Genomic DNA, 26054 nt, shown 5'->3' on the forward strand with positions numbered 1-26054 from the left:
ACGTCGACAGCGCCGGCCTTGACCTCTGCCTCGGGGAGGCTGGCGTCTGCTTTGGGCACGCTGACGTCCACCTCAACTTTGGGAGCCATTGTAGTCGTTATCTCACTTACTAGAATTTCAGGTTTGTGTGTTTCATCTTTTGTTGTTCCCCAGGTAAATGTAGGTAATTTAAACTTTGGTAATCTCTGTTTGCTTTCTTTTCCATCAACATCCTTTTCTCCTTTCTTTGCAATATTTTCTATCTTTGAACTTCTGTCACCTCTGTGTATGTTTCTTTCTTCTGTCCGATCCTTTTTTACTATGTATTTGGTTTCAACTTTGCTGTCTTCTATGTTAATATCATCTACAGGTGACGTGGCCATTTCAATTGGTGGTATTGTTATTTTCCATGTAGAATCTTCTTTTTCTGTAGCGGGTATCTGAGCTTTGAAATCCATTTTCCTTCCTTTCTCAATTTCTTTCTCAGCTTTTGTTTCTGTTACTGAATCTGTAACATCTATTTCTGGTTTTGTTAATATCTTTTTAGTGTCTGTTTCTTTTCTTTTTGGCACTGACATCCAAAATTTTGTTTTCTGAATTGTTGGTATCTGTTTGTCATCTTGTGCTTGTTTTTCTCTTTCTTCCAGGTTTTCGGGTGATTGTAATTCAATTCTAGCTCTACCTATTTCTAAACTTCTTTCCTCTATGTTTACTTCTGCTGTGTGATCCATTACTTCTTCTTTAATTCCGTTTTCTCCTTCTGTTTTATCTTCTGTTCCTTTTTGCTTCTTTTTTCGGGATTTTGATGAGATTTTTGTTGTTTGTTTTGTTGGGGTTTCTTTCAGATCTGCTTCTAAACTTGGCTTTGATGCCTTTCTTGTTATATCTTGCACTTCAGGTACAGTATACTTCAATGTTGATTCCTTTTCCTTTTTAATGCTTATTTCAACTTCAGGGCACTTTTTTGCATATGTAGGAATACCATTTTCCACATCTTTTAAGTCTTCTGTTGAAGTTTCATTTAATTCTTCTGTTTTCATTTCAGAAACAGGAGAAGCAGTATATTCAACAGTCAGTATTTCAGGACCTTCCAGGCTGATATCTTCTTTGTGTATTATTTGTTTTTCATATAACAATGTAGTATTTATTTCTTTTTTTTGCTTATCTTGATGTTCTGTTTTGGATCTGTGCATTTTGAATCCAATACTGGGGAACTTCAGCTTCTTTTGGCTTCCTTTTTTTTGTTTGATATGAATTTCTTGTTGAGACTCTGTATCTGTGCTTGTAGGGGAAATATCTTGTATAGCAGGCTCATATGCATCTGATGTACTGTGAGATCTTCTGTGTCCCAGTATCTTTTTATTTTTAATTGACTGGAATTTTGGCCATGATAATCTATCTTTTTTAGGCCTTTTGCTTCTTCCAACCCTTTGGTTTACAATTAATGTTTCTCTGTCTTCTTCTGAAGTAGCTTTTCCTGAAACGTGCAGTGTTTCTTCAGGAATGCTTTCACTGAGTTCTTTATCCTGAAAGAACAAATGGTAGTTACTAAATCAAGTGTAAAATAATATGGAAACAACACAGAACAAAACAGGTAATATAAAGTATGTAGAAAATTGAGCTTTGTATTCACATTATCTACCTGTTACATTAAAAAAAAATCCTAAAAATGGAGAAGATAATTAAATAGATTACTATTACTGTTAAGTAAATGCATTTTGTGAATGTAATATGTAGATTTAAGAAGGTGTACCTTCTTTCCAAAATACTGTAGTAAATAGAATTTTCAATAATTGTCTATATTTATAACAATGTTTGTAAAAATATGATTCATTTTTGTATGATATGAAGAGAAAATTTACAGGAAGAATTCTGAAGTGTTGCAGAGGCATCTGGATGAGGAGCTATGACATATGGTTTAGTGTACCTTTTATGCCAACAGGTATTAATTTTATTAAGTTTAAACACATAGCTATGTCTTAAGAAGACAGGTGAATGTATTTTCTATTCTGTATTTCCACACAGCATGTCACTATAGTGTTATCCAAACTTTGTAAATAAGACAAGTAATGACCTGACTTAATCGTTCCTTTTTGTACTGAGCTGTAGAGTGAAAATGTTCTAGCTCTTCTTTCCCAGCAATTTTTCTTTTCAGGCTGAATTGGACTCTGTATGGCTCTGAATACTGAAGAATCTTGAGTGCATCTTCATATTTGATATTATCAAAAAATATTGTAGCACTTAGAAGCTGATCACCTGCAAGAGGAATCAGATGGATATTATTTTAATTAGTTTGTATCTTCTTGTGATTCTTCAAATTCTGTTGTGTTCTTGTTCACACGCAGAATAAAATAATCAATACCTACCATTCATTTAAAATTCAAAATAATGTTCACAGTCTAGAGTCAGAGAACAGCAAATCATCTAGTCAAACTGCTCTGTCTGGACAGGGTCTTGCTTGGAGCATGCTCAGCTACAACAGGTTGCTCACGTCTGTCAGGTTTTGAACATTTGTAAGCATGGTGACCACAACTTCTGTGGGCAACCTGCTTTGGGTTCTGATCACCCATACAGTAACGTTATTTTCTTTTATTTTTCACTGCTTAGAACTCGGAGTTTTGTTCTTAATTAAATCATGATTTATTGTAGTTTTATTGCATGATATTTTGCAAAAGAATCAAAGGCAGGTTCTTTGTGAATGGAATACGTTGACCTTTCTTTTCATTTCAATTATGTGTATACTACTTTCTGCATATTCTTTTCACCATTAGAGTAAAAATAAGATTTTTTACAGTATATAAAACAATTCACATTTCATTACTCTTGAAGAAACCAATTTTAGAACTATTAATATGGAAAGGTTGTATTATTAGCTGGTTTGGCATTTATTATTTCAATTATACAAAGAGATGACAGATCAGAAGGTATCCATAGGCAAACACAGCTACGTGTCTCATTATTCTCAGACTAAAAATATATCAGAAAATCAGACTGTACCTTCTCTCAGACTAAACACTTTTGAAGCAGGAGATTCCTTAAATACTTTTTTAATAAATATCCCTTCATTTCCTCCACCAGCCACGCTAAAACCACTAGCACCAGCTTCCACTTCTGTTTTCAAGGTCACTTCCATAGTTTCCTAGGTGTAGAAAAAGATGTGAATTTAAAAGTATTAATTTGTATTGAAGTGTTTGAGATCATAGAATTACTGTCCTCAAGTATATTTTCAGTAGCTCAGGAAAGTATATTTAAAGCAGAGAATGCACCTGTTTGGTGTGGGTGTCCTAAATTAAATTAAGCATATATATTAGGCCATGCTGCATCAGAGCCACAGGCAAAATAGGTTATAATTTTAAAATGTGAAATATATGGAATTTCTTAAGGCTGAAAGATTGCATTTTCTGTGAAGATGCTAGGCACCTGAATTAGAATTAATCAGTCAGAATAAGAGCTACTGCTGCGCTGTACTCAAATCAGAGAAGACTGAAGAGTGTTTAGAAGAATTACAGAAGGACTCCAAGCTAGGAATTAAATGCACAGACCTGTGCCAAATCTGAATAACTTGTTAAGTTCTCGTCCAAAATAAGTCTGAAGTGATTCTTTACCCATTTTTTCTTTCTGTTCACCCATCAACATCTGTGTGTTGTAACAAAATATTTTTTCAAACCACATTCATAAAACAGTTGAGTGCTTTTAGACTGACCTGTGGATGACTCTGTTTTGATTTGTCGGTACTATATTTTTTGTTTTCTTCTTGCAGCTGAAACATAGATTTCCATTATTTAGTGTTCAGAAGTTGTGCTGTCATAACATAAAACAAAAGCCCAGCCTCAGTTATAAAGCCTGGTTTAGACCAAGAATTGAGGCTGACTTTATTAGCAGCAGAGACAAAACAGGAATGTACAAGTACGATGTACACTGGTAGTGATTTAACTATATTATCCCCAGCTGTAGATTAGATGCCTTTGAGAGAAATGAATGCTAGAGACCAGCTGTATTAAGACATTGATAATTTTTCTCATACAACACCTTTCTCATGCTTTCATCTTTGTGAATAACATACATGTTTTCCATTTATTTGACTTTCAGCACCAATTTAAAAATGTTGCCTACTTAACATGACTGGCAATAATTAAATCTTTACTCTTGAAAAATTAATCGATACAAGGTGATTTTGAAATATATACTAGATTCAAGCCAGTTAAATATCTTAATTATAGAAAACGTTGCAATTTCTTGATGCTTTCTGTCCCATATTCCTTAAAGAATGCAGACAATCATATTTTTTGCTGAGAAACAAAAAGATGACCAACAACAAATCCAATACAACATCAATGAACATGGCCTGGATTTTGGTGAGGGTAGGTAGGAAGACAATACAGCTGCAACTACATTATATACATGACACAGGAGTCTTGGCTAGCTATGGGAGCTAAAGCCTTCTGAATCAATCCAATAAAGCCACGCCTGGATAAAACCTCAGTATTCTTACCTTTAAATATTCTTCTTCTACAGAATATTCATAAACTGGTGAGGATCCCTGTGGCCTTGGACGGATGTCTTCTACTGCCACTTCATTAACCTGCAGGAAAGAAATGAGGGGTGGGACAGACACATCCACCATTAAACGGTGACCCAATTTTTAGGAGAGATTTTTTCATCTCCTTCTGTGTAAGCATCTTTTGTTAGTAATGTTTAATGAAGATAAAGCAGTAACTCTTTGGTCAGCAATACGAGGGATGCCCTGAAAATGATGCCTCCTATTTCATTACATTGACTCACAACATCAGAGAAGATGTGTCATTGAATTCCTCCACATGGAAAAAATGGCACCTATTGGCAGAAGAGCTGATAGAATTACTTTGATTTTCTTTATGAATTGTATGCATCTGTGGGCTGGACAGACTGAAAGTATTAACAGCTCAATTAGTAACAATTCAAAAAGGCCATCTTTGTGCCATCTCTTGCTTCATTTGCATGGTTAAACTCTGCATCATGTAACTTCAAACTATATTGCCCTCTATAAACAAGCGAACCATATGGGAGTCCCAGAAGGAACTTGGCTGACAAACTCTCAGCATACTTCCTTGTGGAGTCAGTCGATGGTGAACCATAGATAAAGCTTTAAAGAAATGAGCTTGCAATCAGCAGCCATAATTTGCTAGGTTTTGGGATAAAACAACCTAAAAAACTCACAGAATCTTCATCTTCTGCATCAGCATCAGCATCTCCCGGAGGCTCTGCCGGTCTCAGCTGTCGTCCAGAACCTGAAAGCAGCACACAGGTTGTTGGAGTTGATATGAGCTGTGCAAAGCAGACAGCAAAGAGCTGTCAAGCCAACCTCCAAGCGGCACACCTGGGAAATGCGCATGGCTGGCTGTAGAAAGGACTGCTTTTGTTCAAATTCCTTATCTCATCAGGCTGATCTTTCCAAAGTGGTTTTCAGAGAGTAAGCATCATGAATCTTTGATTGTCATACAGACTCTTTTCTCATGGGTTTTAAAAGTATCCAGGGCAGAGAGGGATGGGCTAAAAGAGACAGGCTGTTTGAAAGTAGGATTATTTTGAAATGCCTGAAGTTATGCCACAAAGAATGAAACTAGAATGGATATATCATCATTTTTAGCAATTCAAGCTTACCCAGTAGCTGACAGTACGGCTGAGATGCACACTCCCTGATGTGCAGGATATTCTACATACATATAGAAATTATTGTCCTGATGATCATACCTCCTTTCTGTCTCCACGATGTGTTATTTTCAAGGCATTGGGCTGTCTCTCTCTCTCTCTCGGGTCCGATTCTGCAACTGCCATTATCATACATAGTTTTGGCTTGCCTAAACACGTCTCCTGGCTTAAAAATATGCTTGAACAGCCACAAGCAACATCGCATGACTCTTTCATTATCTAGTTTAAACAAAGAATTATTGGGCTGGAAAATAATATTTCTGACTGTGGATATTGCATCCTGTATGTGCACACAAGCTAGCATGTCTCATATATGCATGCAATCACTCTACAAGTTGCTGAGCTCTTGATAAAATGGCTGTGATTTTGATAGCTTGTTTTCAGACTTTACTGATATTCTACTTTTTTTTTTTTTCTTATCTTTTATGCATATGAAAATTGCTTAGTGTTGGCAAGTTCATTAAGATCTTTGCCATGTAATCAGTGGTGGTCTACTTCATTAAGATGAATGGTGATATTGTGCTTCCAATGGATATGTTCCATGTCAGTCTGAGGCCAAGTTCATCATTTAAATCATCTTAACTATCTGTCCTATGACATTTTAGCTCCAAAGAACTAAGATCAGCTTAGAAAACTGCAGAAAATGGTCTTCCTGCAGGTCACAATTCAGATTAAATACCTACAGAAACTGGTTTGATTTTTTCAAAAGCTCTGGTACATGCGGTTTTCAGAAGCTGAACAAAATTAGAAAATGAGTGTTCAAATGTGTATCTAGAAACCTGATTTTCGACATTTCTGTTTAAAGTTCTGGAATTCATTCATGAAATTCTTCACCACATCCACATTAATAAGTATCATACTGGGAGAAGACCTGCAGGACTGAGGTTTTACTGTCTAATTTGTTTAGCGCTTCTAAAGATTCAGGTGCCAACAGCAAATTTTATGGCTGTTACTAAAATTCCAAGAAATAGTAGGGACTTAGACTTGTGGCATTGCCATATTTTTCACTTGGGAAAATCCCACCCACAAGATTTGAAGTCCATTAGAATGATTTAACAGAATAGTGCTTGGGTTGCTAGAATGTTTGCTCTTCAGTGCAGCACTTTAAGGCTAATTCTGCATCAATCCCTGGTGGATGCCAATGACTTTACTACTGGAAAAGTGAAAGGAAAGAATTATCTGGAAGGATTCTTGGACTGGTTCACTGCTGTTTCTCTTGTTTTACTCTAGTGATGTTTTATTTGTTTAGAACTAGAGCACTGCAACTGTGGGGTTCTCCTTTCTTGGGATTTGAATGGTCCTGCACAGTTTGCACAGCTGATTTATCTCACCATCCAGTAGGGTATATCCTACAGGTTCTAGCAGAAGTAAAACTTTTAAAACCAGTTGCTTTAAACCAAGGATACTTAGAATGATTAGGCAGCCAATAACTTCAAAATCCTCCTGTTGCTAAGAGCAGGCTACTCATAACCCCAGGATAATTACATCACTTCCCACAGTGAAACTTGAACACTTACTTCCCATCAGGATTACATTTTAAAACAACAAATGATTCTGCCAAGTCTTATTTAGTGTGGATGTGGAAAGGTAGGCTCAGGCTAGATAATATCTCATCTGTGCCTAGATCAGGAGAGATGTTTCTTATTTTTCATCAGCTATTTAACAGGCAAAGCAGTGCTGTATGAGGCACATGGGTGGCTTCAGTTGCTTGGATGCTTGCTGACAGGTGCTTGTTTTCCTTGTCCTTACTAGGGATCAAGGCTTGACAAAATCTCAAATGTCATCAGAAACATCCTGAGCAAATTTGTGAGCTTTCACCCACCTTCTGATTTCCCCAGACTCTACCTATATAAATTCTCTCTCCTACCATAGTCAACCTATGTCAAGAAGGCTTGTACCCCTCATTCCCACTGTAGAGTAGGTCCATGACTTGCTTCAGATTTTTTTTCCTTAAAAGCAAATCTGTAAAAGAGGGGAATCACAATGAATTCCATTTTCAGCAAAGCTTCTTTCTGTGTGTATAAGATTGTGCCAGTAAACTATGATTTATATGCATGTCATTCTCATGCCCCAAATAGTAGTGATGCCAACGTTTTATAGGTTTGAGGTTTTTTTTTTTTTTTTTTAATAAATTCTGGACAATTAATGCTTTGTTCAGAATGTTTTCATAAACAAGATGGAATTTACATCAGTGACTGCTTCTAATAGCCAGTGAACTGACTTCAGAACAAGGGAATTTTTTGAAAGTAGGCAGTAGGAGTTATATAGAATGGGGCGTTTTCATATCATATGACTGAAAATTGTGTTTGCTTTTTAAAACACATTTAAAAAAGTAATTTATCTCTAATTTAGCAATCCAGCTGGGCTGTTTGGGCTAAAACTGCAAAAATGTAAAACCAGCTCTATTTTTTTTTTTTTTGTATGTGCATTCTGTGGGTAACAGTTTCCAAAAACTCATTTGAGATATCACAATCAATTTAAAGTATGACAGTGTCATCTAATTCAAGCAAAAGTGTGTGTTAATGTATTGTATAAACTAAAGAGGAACCCATCCTCAACTGGGACACCAGCATGTAGATTTATCATAACCTGAATGCTTTAAGATCAGATTAACAGTATAACAGCAAATGATAATACCGGATGTGTTGTTAAAAAAAAGAAACTAAACTATTTTGCTGTTCATTCCAGATCAAATTCCTACAGACTGTATTCCCTTCTCTGTTCTTCTTAAGGTTTCATAGTACTGTTATGTTTGCACATGAGTTTGGTGAATTGAAGTAGTCTACTCTTATTTTTAAGTATGCAACTTTTCTTTGCATCAAATCCTTTGGCATTAGATTTCCTGCCAAAAGTGGCTTTGTTTTATTTTATTTGTTTATTTTTGTGGGAGCAAACTAGAATGCCACTGTTGTCTTGTTTTCCCTGGGATTTTAACCCAGACTGGGGAAATCTGAGATCTGAGCAATCATTGCAGTGCACATACTTTTGACGAAGACTAAGCATTGCTCATTCTCAGGTAAGATCCTGATCCAGGAGAAGAGGTTTCATTCTGCTATGTACTGACTGGCATGAATTATCCAACTTTGCTTCAACACTGGGTTTCTCTTAACAGACAGAACCTGAGCTGTGGTAAACATACAAGACATGTTTATGCTCTGCTCACTCATTTATTATTCTTTGTTAATATATGAAAGAGACAAAACTGTGCCTTTTCTCTACTAGGATTTGGTGTTGTTTAAGAAACTACCATTTCTTAGCTGCAGTAAAACACAAACCTTTCCATTTGTCCAGTGTTGACCTGGCTTTTATGGAAATAACAGCCTCGAGCCCACAGCCAGTTACAGGACTCATGCTTAGACACTGCTTACTCCTGTTTTCTAAATGGAATGCCTTTCTTGAAACAAACACTGTGCCCAAATCTTTAGTCCATGGCTCATTCTCCCCCTCTTTCAGGTATCACAATTGCTTGGATTCCTTTTCTTCCCTCAGAGCCCCACAGTCCCAACTGATTCACTTCTCATATTTGAAATAGAAAATATTTAGAATAATTAGAATATTTAAAATTCTAGCTCCCAGTTCAGAAAAGCACTTGATAACAGGAACACTATGCACATGCTTGGCATTTAACTCAGCCTCTCAAGAGTACATTTTCTGATAGGTAAGTTCACCTGACTTGAGTTTGCTAAGAGAAAATCCTCGCTTTGAGGTAAGAAGTAAGAAGGCAGCATTCAAATATTTCACTTTTTCTTTGGTATCCTCGGTGTTTTCCATACCCAATTCTATTTTTTATCTATCCCAATCCATGGTCTCAATTATTTTGATGGGTTACTTAATTAATGCATGTATCTTGCACTGGGTTCTTTGGATTTCCAAGAATATTCCAGGAGACTGAGGAGTGATGAATAAATGTAAATCAACCAACTAATTAGAATGTTATTTCAGCTAGGCAGCATCACCAAGTATTTAAACTCACGACTGAAAAATAGTCTAAAACTGGATTTTTTAATAGCCTTCACAAGGTTACATTGACTGCAAAAAATCTTTTCTACCTCGGCTACCATTTTCCAAACATGAAAATGAATTCTTGGCACTTAAAAAATGATATTCACTACTTTCCAAACTCAGCTGTACTACAGATCTCTGAACCCACAAGGAGAACTTTGTGCTCTCCTAGCTGCATCAAAGCTGCATCAACTGGCTTGATGAGCCATGATTTGCCAAATCCCCCTGCTAAATGAGATGTACGAGCACAAAAATACTTACTCAGTATCAGCAGTGGCCTCAAATGTTTTACTATTTCTCTTTGTTTCCCCCAGAGCTTTATTCTACAGCTCAAATTACACATGGAAGTGATGACCTCAAGCTACATTAAAGAAGACTAGAAGCCTTCAAGGGCTGTTGTTAAAAAGAAACCATGGCTGATTTGCTGTCCACAGACTGCTGTCAGCATCTGCCTTAACACCACAGCTTGGATTCAGTTGCAAATTTCCTTACATATACGTGCCAAACATTAATGTGAGGACCAAAACAAACAAACAAACAAACAACAACAACAACAAAAAACTACTCCAACAACAACAACAACAAACACCCAAAAACCCAGCAACTAAGAATATACAGGGGTATGCTAAGCATGAGGGCCTTGGCTATGGCTGTTCATTCCCACCACGCACATCATCCCAGGCAATGTGGAACAGCCACAGCCTTCCAAGCAAACAGTGCTGTCTGTGAGACAAACTATCCTGCAAGCAGTGCTTGGTGAAGGTAAGAATCTGAAAGGGACTGCAAGTAAACCATACACATGCACCATGCTCCTTAGGGAAGCTTTCTGAAGGCATTACCAGTAAGCAGCTCCAACTACGCTGGGGAGAAGCATCAGCTAAAAACCGAGAGGTCCATTTTCTACAGAAACTTGCAAGCACGTTTCAGAGAACTGGTTTCATTCCATTGTCCTGCGAGATCCCATGGGCTGAGTTACAGCAACTGCTGGGCAGAGCTGCGGGGCATGGCAGGACCGCAGCAGGAATGCTTTGCCTGTCACTCTATCCGGGCAGCACTGCTGGCAGTGGGGAGGTGCGGGTGCAATGTCACGCAGAGGGCTGCTTCTCCCACCCTCTGCCAGGAATGCTATGTTACTTCATTTGAACCACTGCCAATGAAAGAGCGGGGGCACCCAGTGCTCCACCTTGCTTAACTAACTTGTCAGCTCCCTAATGAACTATTGCCACAGTGGAAAAAACAGCCATTCTGCCTCAGAAAAAAAGTGACACAAGGAGGAACAGCAACCCCTGTGTTGGGAGAGGGACCCTCCCCACCAAGCCCTGAAATTCTAGGATTCTGTGGGATGAAGGCCAAAGGTCTAGCCTGTGGAATGGCAATAATGATGATGCATGCAGCTGAAGGGGTTTAACAGGCCTTCCTATCTGCAGGATGCTATCAGAACCAGTTTGGTCTGTGTTTGAGCTCCACTCCCGCCTTTGTTTTGCATTTGGTTTGGTAAAACCCCCTGGCTGCACTCTGTCACTTAGCTGCATACTTGCACTGTGATGAATGCAACTGAGCCTTTGAGCTGAAAGCAGGGGCTTGGAGCAGCGCTGAAGGAGCAGCTACTCCCAAATAACCAACGTGTGAATAGTTTCCTTCCATTCAAGGCATGGACAAGATGTTTCAAATCAAAGCCTTGGTATGTTAAGCTGCCCTTGTCGGCAGTTAAAGTACTTCATTAGAAGCCTTCAAATCATCTCATCTCAAAGTCTTCTGAAATCAGAAAATGCACCTATTACAATCATCAGCCTCCTCTCCCAGCCAGAGAGCTGTTTGTGAAGTTAGCTCCTATTTTCATCAGAGTACAAGCCTCTGCTCTGCAAATTAGAGCAGCATTCAGGGAACTAAAGTTTCTTACACCCCAGACTGGACTGTATAGGATTTTGCAGAGCATTTTCTACAGGTTGATAAATATCAGGGAAGATGTGGAGGAGCACTGGCATCTAAGAACAGATATAAACACTACCATAAAAAGAGAAACTCACAGCCCCCAGATGAAAAGGGGAATGAATGGCTTTCCCATGAGTGTGTGTTTATTGATAAGCTCTGTCCACAGATTTAAAACTATTAAAAGCATGCCTGCTCAGTCTTCACAATGTGAGCAAAACCTTTCATGATAGCAATCAGAAGGGAGCTCTTTATTTTTACAGTCATACATCTTTCCTCTGATCGTAAAGATAAACTTAATAGAATCCATAGGACATTACAGACCATCAGAACAAAAGCACCCTAACAGGGCTCTGCACAGACTCTCAGCTTGAGTCATATTTAAGCAAGAAAAGTACAGGGGATTTTTTTTCCCCTTTTTTTTTCTTTTGCCAAATTGAAATTTCCCAGATCCTGGGTTAGTGGGTTTGATCCTGCTATCACCATTTCCCACTACTTGGGTGAAAATTACTGCCACATGATTTCAGTAGTTCTCGTGATCAATGAAAGCATTTAGCTGGATTCACACAATTCTTCTGGTGCTAGAATAAAATATTTAGTAAAACATTTGAATAGTCCAATATCTCATCTAATACTGAAAAAGAATATTTTACAGGAGTGACAGAGTGTTTGAAAAGAAACTCCCTACTCAAGTTTGTTGTGAGAACAGTGCTAGAATGATGTCCAAAACAAACAGCAAAAGTGGGCAGTAGTGGCTGATACCCATTTTTCTCTCCTGATTTATCCTTTGTCTTGCTGGTTAAAATACAGCTGAAAATGACTGGGTGAAAAAGGCAGCTGGAAAATGCTCTTAGCACCAACAAAACAACATGGGATGTCTCTGATATTCCTCAGAAATAAACTCCTCCATCTATATAACAAACAAGCCTTATGAAAGTGAGTGTGAAGCTGCCCTCCTCCCATGGGCAGCACTCTTCTTGCTGTCCTCCCCACTAGATAGCTGTGAATTCAGCTCTTATCATGGCTTGCCTAGAAGCAGCGGCAGGTGGGTGCCTATTACAGATAAGGCCCATAAAGCTCACATGAATTCACTTTCCCACATTCCTTCTCCTCACTGATTCATCACCCCAAGAATCTAGGTTTTTCCCACAGCAGACTGCCTGCTACATTGCCAAAACACAGCCCTCCAGAATTAGAAACAATCAGACAAATATATTAAAAACCATCATTCTCCCTGTGTATTCTTGATTGACAGCCCTGGAAACTAAATTTCTCAGTCTTCAGAGAAAGTATCGCTTGAGAAGTAGCAGCCATAGCCCAAGGCTGTCTCTTAAAGTAGCCCGGTGGTGATCTAGAGATCACTAAGGTTGGAAAAGATCATCAAGATCATCTATTCCAACCATCAACCACTAAACCATGCCCCTCAGGAAGTAGCAGGATAAGCTGACTACTGCCTGCTCTCTCATTAAAGAAGGATGCTAATTCTAGGTGCTTTTGATAGGATGCACGTTCTTCCCTTAAGAACATGTCTCAGAAGCTCTACTAACATGTAAAAAGCCCAAATCAATGCATACAGGCTTTCTATAAATGCCACTTACCGCCATCCAAGTTAGAAACAGATTTTTCAAAAGGGATCACTCCTCAAAACCACTTAAGAAACATCGTAACCAGAATCAATATGTTGTAAAAAAGAAAAGATTAGGTTGGATGTTAGGGAATGCTTGTTCTCCAAGACAGTGGTCGGTCAGGCACCGGAACAGGCTGCCCAGGGAGGTGGTTGAGTCACTGTCCATAGAGGTGTTCAGGAACTGTTTAGGTGTCGCACTGAGGGACATGGTTTAGTAGGGAAATACTGATGGTAGGTGAACGATTGGACTGGAAGATCTTAGAGGTCTTTTCCGACCTTGGTGATTCTGTGATTTTATGATTATATTTGTATATTGTGTGTTTACATAGTTTAAGCTAAAGATTCTTGCTGTCTTGGAAAACTTTTATTTCTCTCGACTCCACTGATAAAATTCAGTCAAAATTAAGTACCCAGATTTAGCAGTATTAATGGAGTGATGTTACTGTGCATGTCTCTCTGGTATGCTGGGTATAGCCCCTCTCAAAACAGGAATGCAGGAAAAAACCCTGTAGCTTTTTCACAACCTTTTATGGGGTCTTTTATATAAATAACAGCCCTTGGAAGCAGGTTTTCTGTTTGAGAAAGAGTTCCCTGGGCAACTTGTTTGGACATAAATCACGACAGAAGAAAATATCTTCTAAGCTTTTAAGTTCCTTAATGTATATGTAATACCAGAGATATGGGGAAAAGGTGACAGAAAATACTTGTGGGAAAATATTTTACATCAAAGATAAAGTTAGCCGTTCCCTCACTTTGTTAAGATAAAAATATTTTCTGTCAATAAACAGTGATGCTAGCAAGGCAGTATTTGGCACCGCCCAATTTCTCTTGTTTTTATGTAGTGTACGGAAGTCTCCCTAAAAACTAAGAATTTCTGGAAACAGAGAGTTCACAAAAGCACAAAAGCTCATTTTCAGGTAAATTCATGCACTGAGTCAATTAATAAATTTATTAATATGGCACTATTCACATCAATGTAGTTCAAATGTGAACTACAGACTCAGTTTTCAGCCCCTAAATAGTCAGTTTTCAAAAAGATTCAACAGGTGACCTGCCAATTCTTTCTAAAAGCACAGCCTCTTTGTTTTGGTTACTTGGTGCTCACCTCTGTTTTGGAAGGCTTTCCCTAGCAAAAGTACACCAGAATTTCCTTTTGCCTCAGCATATTCTAAGCTTCAATTTGATAACGGTTTCTCATTTACAAATTCAATTTGTGAACTTAATGAGTACTCTTTGAAATTAGAATAAAAAAGTTGAGGCTGAATAGCACTGGATATACGTATTAAGTTATAGAAGGAGAATTATTTGAATAATCTCATTTTCCCCCTCCGCACCACTGCGGAGAGGGGACAGCCACTGAGGCACCCAAAAATAAAAAGCAGCATGCTTGCCTAACAGATTAGATGAAAGCATAATTTAGTTAAGGAAGTAGATTCCAGTTTTATGTTTCATGGAGGCTAGTATAAACAACTGGGGAAAAAAAAAAAAAAAAAGCAGTTTTTAAAGACTCATTACTACAATCTTGAATTTCTTTATGATTAAAGACTGAAATAATGAGAAATTAACTGTGCTGAGTTTCACCCATGTAGTAACTGGGGGAATAATTGAGATGGGTGGAGTTGTTTGAAAGCACCAAGAAAACCATTTTTTGGGTTTGATTATCAACCCTCGGGCTGAATCATAACAGTTGCAAACATTCAGAGCCCTTCTTGTCATAAGAAAATAATGCTGTTTTATGGAAATGAGTAACTTTCTTTATCATAATGGTCTGTTCACACATAGGGTAAATATTTTTTCAATTCATTTAAAACAGGATGTGCTCCTTTTGAAGGCACATTGTAATATTTTTCTTTATGAACAGCTGTTCTAGATTGAGGCTAACATATAAGAGAGTATAAACAGAGTATAAACCACATAAAGCTTACAGTGAAGCCTGAAAAGGAAAATGATTCCTACCTTGAACTCATAAGCTGGAATAATTTTCAATTTACTGTCAAAAAGCAAAAGCTTCATCATTGTCTTACTGTAGTATTTTTGAATTCTGTGTTCCCAAGGTTCTCTGTGAAGGTAGATGTCAGTAACATTTCAGCAATGACCGAACAATTTGCTTTATATAGTACTGTTTGGGGTTGGATTTGACAGAATTCTGCAACTACTCTGAGAGCAGAATTTGTTTTTTCTTTATTACAAGTAATTTGAGCACTACTTCAGAATCATAGAATCACCTGAGTTGGAAGGGATCCTTAAAGACCATCCAGCCCAACTCCCCTATACTGAACAGGGACACTGACAGCTTCAATGGGTGCTCAGAGTCCTGTTCAGCCTCACCTTTAGTGTCTCCAGGGATGAGGCATCCATCACCTCTCTAGGCAACCTGTGCCAGTGCCTCAACACCCTTTGAACGTTCCTGTGGGAAAGGTCTGTCCCTTTTTGACAAAGGGAAAAAAGGAAACAGAAAAATGGCCAGGCTGATCTTTGAAGAGGACAAGCAACCAGCGCGTACCTGCTTTGAAAGAAATTCTTTGGCATCTCTCAGTGCATGGTTTGATGCACTTGGGCATGGATGGGAAATCAACAAATACAACCCATCCATTGCCTACAGTCAGTCCTACTTCAGGAGCTGCTATCTGAACAATAAGTCCTTTTACACTTATGTGCTAGACAAATCCGATACGGTAAGATTATCTCAAAAGATTTTGAAAAGACACCAGTGCTTAGAACTCAGGGCCATTGTGCTAAGCTAAGCATAGTGAGCAGAGCCAGGGCGAAAATGTAAGGTCGGCTGGGACATGTTCTTCCACTGATTGATTCAGTTAGGGAAAAGAGTTCTTTGGTTTTTGGAACACAGCTTGCCAACACTTGGTGCTAGATCTTGTTCCTGATCCCTGGATGTCAAAGGCCCATTTTAAGAGTGCCGTGCAAAGCACACGTTGCTGTGGGCTTATCTGCTGCAGCTGGAACCACCAGTCCATTTAAGAACTTCTGGACTGGTATTAGCATCATATAGGGATATAAAGGCTCTGGGACAGTTGTTACTCATTGCTTGGACACACGTGGATAGTACTCATATCTTATTCCGCATACAGCTTAGTAGAGAAGGTCACGAACACTTCTACAGCTAAATGCCTGAAGAGAGAGGTCTGAAAAAGTATCCAAACGGTTTCTAGGGAAGTATAAGCCCTCCTTTCTGAACAATGCCAGCCCAGGGAGACTGGAAAACACATTTCTTGTGCATGTGTTTTGCATTAAATACAGCTGTCAAAAACAAGGAGGGCTCACGTTCCTGAAAAGGTGCAGCGAAGATGAACAGTTGGAATAAAGCATTAACAGGAATGTGCCTGCCCTGCCTAGGCAATAATCAGCACTTCCACAGACCCTCTGAAGCAACCTTTAAACGAGCTGGCTCACGGACTGGTAGCTGTCTAGCTGTGGGATTTCAGCAAATGCTGCACAAACCCAGCCAGCTCCTCAGAGATGCCAGTGCTTGCTGCACAAGCCACTCCTCTCGTCCCCAGAGCCAGATAGACAGTGGCTCTGCACAAACCGCACCTTCCCAGTGCTGCATCAACACTTCCGGAGAGAGACTATCTTTAACCAAGCCTCCCCGTCCCTGCCATGCTGCAGATAATGCTTTCCAACTGTGTTGGCAATGAATTGAATCCATCTACTGCAATCTGATAATGCTTACCTCTCATCATTTTGCTGCAGTAAAATTATGGAGTTGAAACAGCAAAGGCAAAGTGCCTTTTTGCTTGCTTGATGATGATTTTCCTCTTATTCGATAGATCCAGGGTGAGATATTGTCCTCTGACCTAAGTATACATGATGAAGGAGTTCAGACTGACTTACAGCAGTGCAATAGCAGAATTCAGCTTACGATCTTCAAATGACAACATCAATCATTTCATGTAATAAAATGATTGATTTTATTGATCATTTTTGATTTGATTTGATCATTTCACTGTAATATACTCTTTGTATTTTTTATAATACTCTTTATTATAAAGACTTTTTATTATAAAGTTTTTATAAAACTCTTTATTATAAAGAGTATATTTGTAATATACTCTTTGTATTTTTTATAAAGCTCACACTCTACAATAGTAGTCTAACTGGGATTCAGTTGTGTGGCAACAGTGTACCACATAAATTAAGCTAACTCTGGGTAATATCACAAAAAAAAATGTGTTTATATCTTCATGCCAGTTTCTGACTAATGCTTTTGTTTGTTGCTATAGCAAACCACGCATGAATCTGATAGCCAAAAGCAAGTTTATGACTAACCTTAGCTCTCTGGGGATTGAAAATATGGAATAAAAACAAAATCCTCACAACACAATGCGAGCAGAACATGATAGGAAACACCTTTTTTGGCACAAGCTACTATGGACATTAAAAGTGAAGAACATCAAGAATGGAAAACATTAGGAAATGGGAACTGTGGGAATAACCGGCTTTAACCCTCAGCAACTCAAACACAACTTTGATTTCACATTACAGACTTGTCAGTGTAGCACTGGAGTACACTGCAGGAAGTCCTGGCTGGGTGTTAAGGGATGGATTTAAGCCTATGAAGTCTGGAGAAGCTTTGGATCACACTATAAAACATTCAGATCACTTTACTGAAGATAATTTTTACACTTTATCTTGACATCTAAGACAGTGGTATTAACTTAATTAATTTCTAGTACGATTTATATCTCGGGAGTTTCCAAGAGCCTGTCCCAAGAGTGACACCTCATTGCATTGTACAAATACACAGTGAAAGAACACTGCTATCTCAATGAGCTTTTTCATCAAACTAGTGGGAAGAGCCAAAGGAGAGGACAGTGGACAGAGCATTGCGGAAAGCAAAGATGAGAGGCAACGTGACTGTGCTACTACCAAACATAAGGATGAACGCAGGTGTCTTGCACCCCAGTTCACTTGTCTGATTCAGGTTGCCAAGCATGTTACCGTGGGAAGAAAAATGCATGTCTACCCTGCACAGGAGAAAAGATCAGTGCAGTTAAAATGATTCCTAATCTAGAATAGTTTACAGCAAATCTACATTACGCCAGGCAAAATTTGTATCTTTGCTCTGCATCTTCACAAAATCTGTATCATTGCTCTGTAATTCTTAATAATTTCTCTCCTTCAAGGGTGAAAAAATAAATGAGACTATTGCTGCATAATGAACAGACACAGAAAAGATCGGTGTTTTCTGTTAATTACTCTGGCCCTACACCGCACACTGCATCTTTATTCACAGATTCTACTCTGAATAAAGACAGAATTATCACAATTCATGGCAAGTTCTCCCATTGTCTCTCCCAACACTTAACAGAGAAATGTGTGATTGTATACAGCTCTGTGGAGAGGACGGTCTGACCAAGCTTTAGTGTTCCAGGCATTTTCAAAGGGATATTCATAAAAGCTATTCTGACCCATCAGTAGCTAAATGGATAGGAAAATGTCACAGCTGGAAGTCTACAAAACTCTGTAGGACTCAGATGATATCTGCTGGTCGTTTAGTATCACAGGATCAAATCATGAAGCACTCAGATTTCATTCTGGGCATACTCAAGGAAAACATCCATTGGCTTCAAAGAAACTATAGCATGCTCATCTTGTAAGATCATAAGCACAGATGAGAGGCTGCAAATCTGACTCATGCCGTGAATGACCTTTCCATCTGTAGTAACAGAAGGCACTGGTTACTAGTACCTATGGTAGGTATTTACACTGGTGCAGTGCTACACAGTGCTACACCTTTCACTTTGGGCTCTCCAACAGCCCAGCTCCGGGGTATTGATCACCTAGCCAGCATTGTCTGATATAATGCACATAGACATGCTGCAGCATCTAGTCATGGCCACCAAGAAAGTCCCTGCACTTGCCCAGAGCACCTCAAGAAGATGACCAGCTCTCCCTGCCTCACAGAAAGTGAGGTAGCAAAGCAAAAAAGTGACTTGCACAAAGTCACAAAGCAGGTTGGCAGCAAAGCCAGCAATAAATATAGCCCAGATGTCCTGGATCCTACCTCCTCCCTGCACCACGCTGCATTCTCTGAGCTCAATGTTGAAAGGAAATGTTTTACATTTACTCATCCCTCCTCTTCCTTTGTCAATAGAAATAAAAGCAAGCATCTGACTGCCTAAGTTTTGAATACTCTAATGGTTTCCAAGGCTTGTGATGAAGTCAGCCAACATTTCTATTGAATCCAGCCGTGATGGACAACGAAAACTGATTTCTCTGCCAACTTGCCTATCAGTGCAAAACTTGCCTAAGCACATATTATATAGATATGTATTGCATATACACATATTTGCAAAGAACTGCTAATTGCAAAAACACTATAGTTGCAACTCAGCCAGCAAACACTTATCTACCATTTAAAAAAGAAGCAGCATCATTATTTTTATAAGTACAGGTTTAGATGTAGGCTATGTACCTTTGTATTCTGTTGAAAGTTAGAGAATTTGACAGGACAATTCTTGGACTGAATGTTCTGGGTTCTGCTTAAAGATTGGTGGCTCATTAGTATTAATTTTCCATCTGTTTATTTTTTGAACAAAGTATACAATTGTTTAATATCAGGTCGCTGAACTACTTGTGGAGTCTGTGCAGAGGGCCAGTTCCATGTACTTTCTAAAACCAACGTAATCTAATTTCATGAGAACAAGTCGTGCCCTTCCAGCAGAATATCATTACCTCTTTCAGCCCAAGGTGAGTTCAGGTCTCTGAGTAGTTAAAAGCACACTAACTATTTTTCATCCTCAAGGCAAAAGACACTCTGTTTTTCCTGCCTGTATTTATAAAAGTCTGTCAGACAGTGGTAAGTGTTGTGTTGTGTTGTGTTGCCACAACTCTGCTGCCCGTGAGCTGCTGTGGCTACTGGAGGGGAACTCAGAGGAGCTGGACAGACGTCATGAGGAAATGCAGTGTTCCATGTTGTGTCTGTCTTTCCTCCAAACACTCACGGGGCACGACTTGATAGTGGGAAGAAAAACTTCAGCAGCTGCAGTCTACCTAAGATATTAAGCTTCTTTTTGCAAGACTCCCTTTATTTCAGAAAACAAATGCACATTTTTGAAGCAAGATTTTGCATTCAGGTATGCTGTACCAAGCTCACAGCATTCACGTGGCCATTCAGTGTGCCTGCACCATAAGCACTTTGCATGCACCCACTTGCTGGATTACAGCATCCTCAGCTTTGCTTCAACCAGCAGGGATTTATTATGACTGCAAATTTCTCGGATCTTCTAGACAATGAGACAAACCAAAACACAGCCCAAAAAAGCCTCTTTCCTTTCCCTGTAAATCTATTTCCTCATTCCTGCCACCCCTGTTTTGCTTGATTGGCTGGACACAAAGCTTGTAAGTCCTCTGAGACACATCCAGTAGGTGGCTATTTTTCACTTATTGTGGTGGGAACATTCACCTGCCATCAGCCTGCAGCAGCAATAAATGACAAGAATAAATCTCAAGAAACGTAACTGGGTTGTGGCTTTTTTGTAAAACAATAGTCATTCTGACAGATTTGACTCTGCCTTCCTCCCAGAGGTGTTTGCTTCTGCAAACCCTCTTCAGAGCAGAAAAGCATCACTCCTCTCCAATGCACGTGCAGGCAGGTTAAGGACATTGCTACTTGCTGCAATTGGTCAGTGCCAGCTTGGCCGGTCCCAGCTCCCTCTGCCTGAGCATGCAGGCCCTGGCTGTCCATGCCTGTATTTTTCAGGTGTGTCTGAGAGCTAAAAGCTTACCACAGTCCATCTCTGTCTCCTCACAAGAACAGAGCTAGCGAGCAGTTAGCACGTCTGTTTGTGCTGCTCCTGTTTGGGATTAGAGGATGATGGTTTTCCTTCCTTCTCCATCTCTTATCAGGTATTTAAAAAAAGAAGGATTTGTGGGAAGGAAATGAAGAAAAGCTAATTGTCATGGTTTGTTTTGTTATCTCTTCTTTATTCTCTTTCCTCTGGTGCAAGGGGAAGCCCCTTGGGCTCATTTTCAAGCTACGGCAGGGGAGATTCAGGCTGGACATGAGGAAGTATTACTTTTCAGAAAGGGTGGTCAGGCACTGCAATGGACTGCCCAGGGAGGTGGTGGAATCACCGAGCCTGGGGGTGTTCAAGGAAAGACTGGATGTTGTGTTGAGGGACATGGTTTAGTAGGAGCTATTGGGAATAGGTGAACGGTTGGACTGGGTGATCTTTTAGGTCTTTTCCAACCTTGGTGACTCTATGAGGCTGTATCTATGTGTGCCGTCCTGCACTGCAGCACAAAGGTCTGCAGGCACTGGTATTGGCTGTGGCAGAGGAGCACACAGTGGGCTCCCCTGTTCCCAAATATATCTTTTTGCTGCAGTGTAAAGCATACAGTGTTGGTAAAGCATAAGCCTATACATTATGATTATGTAATTTATGCCCTGTGTTGAGCTTTCCTGGCATAATCCAGTGCAGTTATCCAAAAGCTTTTCTTTAATCTCTAAGGAGGTATAACTACAAAAAGAAATTTTTTTTTTCCTGCTATCTCTACTCAACCTATTCCATTCACAGATTTCTGTTAGACTGACTGAAAGGGTTGCTAAATCCACTGAGGACAAAGAATCCAAATATTGACTTAGATCACTGATTTCTGTGCTATTACTAAATGTGTTCCCCTCACGATAGATCTGTGTGGTTCTGCTTCCATGCAGCTCTGTATATCACAGAATAACTGAAATGTCCTCTTGTAAATACCGGTGTGTGAAATACTTTTCTCAAGTCTGTTTTACATCAAAGTTGATAATTTTCTAGACCAACACTTTCCCCAGAAGTAGTGAGTAATAGCCAGACCTATGAACACATTGCCTTTCACAACACCACCAGCACTCTGGCCATAGCAAGCATGACAAATTAGTTATCCTCATAACTGTGCACATTATTTGCGTTGTAGTCATCCATCACCATGAGTACAAACCCTACATGTAGTCATTCTCACGAGGAAATGCCCACGTTGCCTCCAAAATGGGCTCTGAGTGACTGAGTTCACTTTAATTCAACACTGAGTTGTCCAAGCTATTTGTTGCACAAGTCATCTTTTTTCCCACAGTCAAGCCCTTTATGTGAAAAAAGCCAACCTTGAGGAGGGTGAGGACACAGTTCGTATAAAAATCAATGCAACCTTTCACTAGAACATAAATCAGACACATTCTGGCATATATGAAAATATTTGGGAAATGTTTAATGACATTTTTGCATTTTTGTAAATTTTCCGCTTTGGGCTGATTTTAGAAATGGTAACAGAGAAAGCTCAGCTCACACCAAGGAATATCACCAAAAGAAACCAGTAGCTTTCTCACATTAGTTTCACAGATTTCCAGCTCATAAGCCTTCTGATAAACACACAGACATCTGAAGCAAACAAAAAGCCCGCAGCTTTTTGGATACTTATCTGACCTGAGGGCGAGCTGTTAACCTCTTTGAGGCTCACCAAAAGCGGTTTTCTAACTAATTCTCAACATTATGTCTAATACCTCTTAGGCATTTTTTCCCCTTCAGAATATAATGCCAACACTGGTTAAAGTAGAATTAAATTAAGATCTTAAGATATCTTAAGATATAAGAATTAAAGTGGAATTCCTTTGAGCTTCTTTTTCAAGCTGAAATTTCCACTTTTCAGTTCATTGTCCCAAATAATTCTGTCAAAGCTGGATCTTTGGATTACAATGAGAACGACGTGAGGCAAGGAAAAGAAAAGTTCAGGCATGTACTTATTTTGAGGGAAAACGAGAGTTAAGACTGGCTGAGAGTCAAAAGTCTGGGTGCTGTGGCAAACCACACAGCAAGCAAATGAAGAAGTGACCTGTGGAAAGTGGAATGGCATTAACTTTCTAATGCTGGAGTGTGAGGATACTTAGGAAAAACAGGGATAATTAGACTGGTGAAGTGTGGGAGCTGCTAGGAGTCACTGCATGGTGAAGATTTTCTGTCAGTATGCAGAAATGAGAAGAAATGCATGCAGCTTGAACCTTTGCTTTTAGATGCTGGGAAGCTGAGATACAAACATACCACTAATCAAGGGGGGGATTGTCGAGAGGTCAGTGGACAGGTAGAAAGACATTTAAAATCCAATGGCAGCAGGGATAACAGCTGCTCCCTGACTCTGCAAATATCAGACACAGTCACTACTATCAAAATCAAACGGTGTTTGTTCTCTTAGCTACGGAGGAGAAATAACATTTGTCCAGCAGTGAAGTTACTGTGACTTTGGAGTCTCAAGCATTTATCAGTGGGCTCGGAAATCATATAAACCTTATCTCCTCCTTTAAATTAAAAACAAAACAAAAAAAACAGATAACTTTGCCCCCTGAAGACACTACTATCTTTATTAGGCAGATGGAGTGGACAGGCTACGTGCCTGTTCTTCTTCAGGCACTTGCATCCTTGCTTAGTGGAATTTCACAGGGGCTGTTCCCACAACCTGGGACTCACTCCCTGAGGAGCTGCAGTCCCTGGGATGTGGGAGCCGATGCACCCTCCAGTGGTTAGCTTGGCTTATTATGTGCCATAGGAACCTTAATGTATTTTGCTTCACCCTCTCTAAACACATTTGGACAGATTTGGATGGCAAACTCATGGCCCTTCCTTCTCCGACAGCAAACTATAGACCTATGCTCTGCAGTAGGGCAGCACTTCCTTCCAGACATTCAATTAGCTACCTGTAGCCTCCTCACAGAATATAACAATGTTGATAAGGAGTGTTTAGCACACAAAAGGTCCTCCCCTAGCATGCAGTTTTGTTTCTCCAGTATAAAATAATGTATTCCAGCCTCTACCTTAACATCCTGAGCGCAAGGCATTAGTGAACACATAGATTTAGTGAGTTGCCATTGCTGTAGGTCATCTGAGGGATCCTTCCTTGCCACAGGAGTGTTATCCTATCTATCACCTGCATGGAGACAGCAGCATGGTCCCAGCAGGGTCTAACCTCCACTCAGCACTGCTCTTCTGCTCAGTGTTGGAGGGAAATGCCTGCCAGACAGATTGGTAGTTACAGCTAAGGGAAGCAGGAAAGGCAGCAGCTGTCAGGTGCTGCTATCTGGAAAATAATTTTTACTCAGAATATAAACCAGTAGCTTTCATACTTTTGGAATGCATGGGCTGGTATTCTGGCTATTTAGAGCTCCTAATTAGAGGAATCCTGGAAAAAAAATTACTTCTGCCCCTTGGTTACTCGCATAGATTGGCTTCTTTGCCCTAGTAGAAGGCTCAAGGTAAGGTAAAACCAAGTCTCGGTGCACTTTCAGAGGTTGAAACCAAGGCAATACACATTCATATGGCTTCACAGAAAGCATGATAATTCCACACGATCCCAACACCATACATCCTACCCCTTCCACTTACAATGATACCAATATGGAAAGTGTCAGTGAAGTTCCCAGTGTTGTTCCCTGAAGAAGAGTGGCTCCAGCCCAGCCTCCCTGAACTGAGCACAGGGCACTGGACCCACCAAAGTCAGCAGGAGGTTAACTCAGAGCACAGTGATTCCCTCCACTATGGATTACAGACAGTTGGATTTTGTTTCAGTGATGAGCTTCAAGTACAGCCAAAAGTGAACAGAGGCACGTTGACCTCATAGCTGTGAATGCAGATTGAGCGTCCAAGACAATTAAAAGCATAAAGCACACACCATCTCCAAATCCCTGGCAAATCAGTGCTAGAAGTTACCGCTGCCGCGTCTGCCTGCGAAGACTTTAACACCCTCTTCATAGAGATTGGAAGGCAGCCATCCCCAATGAATTACTTACAGGCTCTGACTAGAGGCAGGCTGGCTTCAGCTGGAGATTTACACAAGCCTCGTAATCTAATAGTAGAGTTTACTTTATGAGAGTGCCACACCAAAGATAGTAAAATGCAATTTTCACTAACAAATCTACATGCTTCCATGAAAAAGCTCCAGCCATCACAGAACATGTCAGCGCTGCTCAGGGCCTCACGCAGATTTATAGTTTTCAGTTTATGGTTGAAGAGTTATTGTTAACTCCATTGTTATAGAGTTATGGCAATTAAAAGCTCCAGTCACACTTATCATTTTAACCATAACTAATAAAACCTAATAAATTCTGAGACATGATGTGTTTTCCTGCACTGCTAAACATCTGCAACCATTTCACACTGGACTTTTGAACTGTTAAGCTAGATTTTGGGAATAAATTGGCTGTCGTAAGCTTCTTTTCCTTTAATTTGCTTGGACCTGCACAATTCCTTACAGTTTTTCTTTACTGTAGTAAGATGCAGAGCAAAGCAATGCTTAGAAGTTTTCCCTTGTGTATGCAACAGGTGATTGTAAGCAAAGTCCTCTATCTGTTTAATTAAAGAGTCACCTTTCAACTTTCTGCGTTTCTTGTTTTATAAGAACACTGTTCTTGTTGTAGAAGGATAAACTTCTAGGGCTTTCCCACGAGTAATGGCTTTTCTCTTTTCTCTCAAAACTTTAAGAACATTTTTCAGCTTTTCTACAGGTGGCCACTGACAAAATTCAGAGCATCTGAAGTCATGTGTTTGGAAACAAGGTGCTGGGTGAGGCAAAGGACCTAGACAGGTGGACAGAAAATTGTTACCCAGCATATTTACTAGCATTTTGTCACCTGGCCTCCTCAGCCTTGCAATGAAGACATTTGGGATTCCACTTCTATAGACAGCATCACTTATCTCTGTTATTTAATTCTTCAAGGTTGGTCTTAAGTCTCAAATACCATTAACATACAGAGATTCTAGTTCCAGGTCAGTCTGTTATCATAATATCTCTATATATTGCAAATGGTATTTCTTGAGACATAATACCCAGACAGATAAATTCCTCTTGC

General features: G+C 39.6%; 1 protein-coding gene across 1 annotated transcript in view; it reads right to left on the reverse strand.

The window, feature by feature from the left end:
- The window catches only part of LOC122178990 (protein AHNAK2-like), a 23993-nt gene extending 7055 nt beyond the window's left edge, over positions 1-16938 (reverse strand). Inside the window, exons 1-6 of the mRNA XM_042869591.1 lie at positions 16914-16938; positions 5176-5246; positions 4472-4561; positions 3683-3739; positions 2977-3118; positions 2059-2235 (exon numbers count right to left, since the gene is read on the reverse strand). Of these exons, the coding sequence (XP_042725525.1) occupies positions 2059-2235; positions 2977-3118; positions 3683-3739; positions 4472-4561; positions 5176-5246; positions 16914-16923 (547 nt within the window). The 5' untranslated portion in view covers positions 16924-16938. The remainder of the gene's footprint in view (positions 1-2058; positions 2236-2976; positions 3119-3682; positions 3740-4471; positions 4562-5175; positions 5247-16913) is intronic.
- Between the last annotated feature and the right edge of the window lie 9116 nt (positions 16939-26054).

This window comes from Lagopus leucura, unplaced genomic scaffold (genome assembly GCF_019238085.1).
Source record: "Lagopus leucura isolate 7727_CA_CO unplaced genomic scaffold, USGS_WTPT01 Super-Scaffold_1, whole genome shotgun sequence".
Taxonomy (NCBI): Eukaryota; Metazoa; Chordata; class Aves; order Galliformes; family Phasianidae; genus Lagopus; species Lagopus leucura.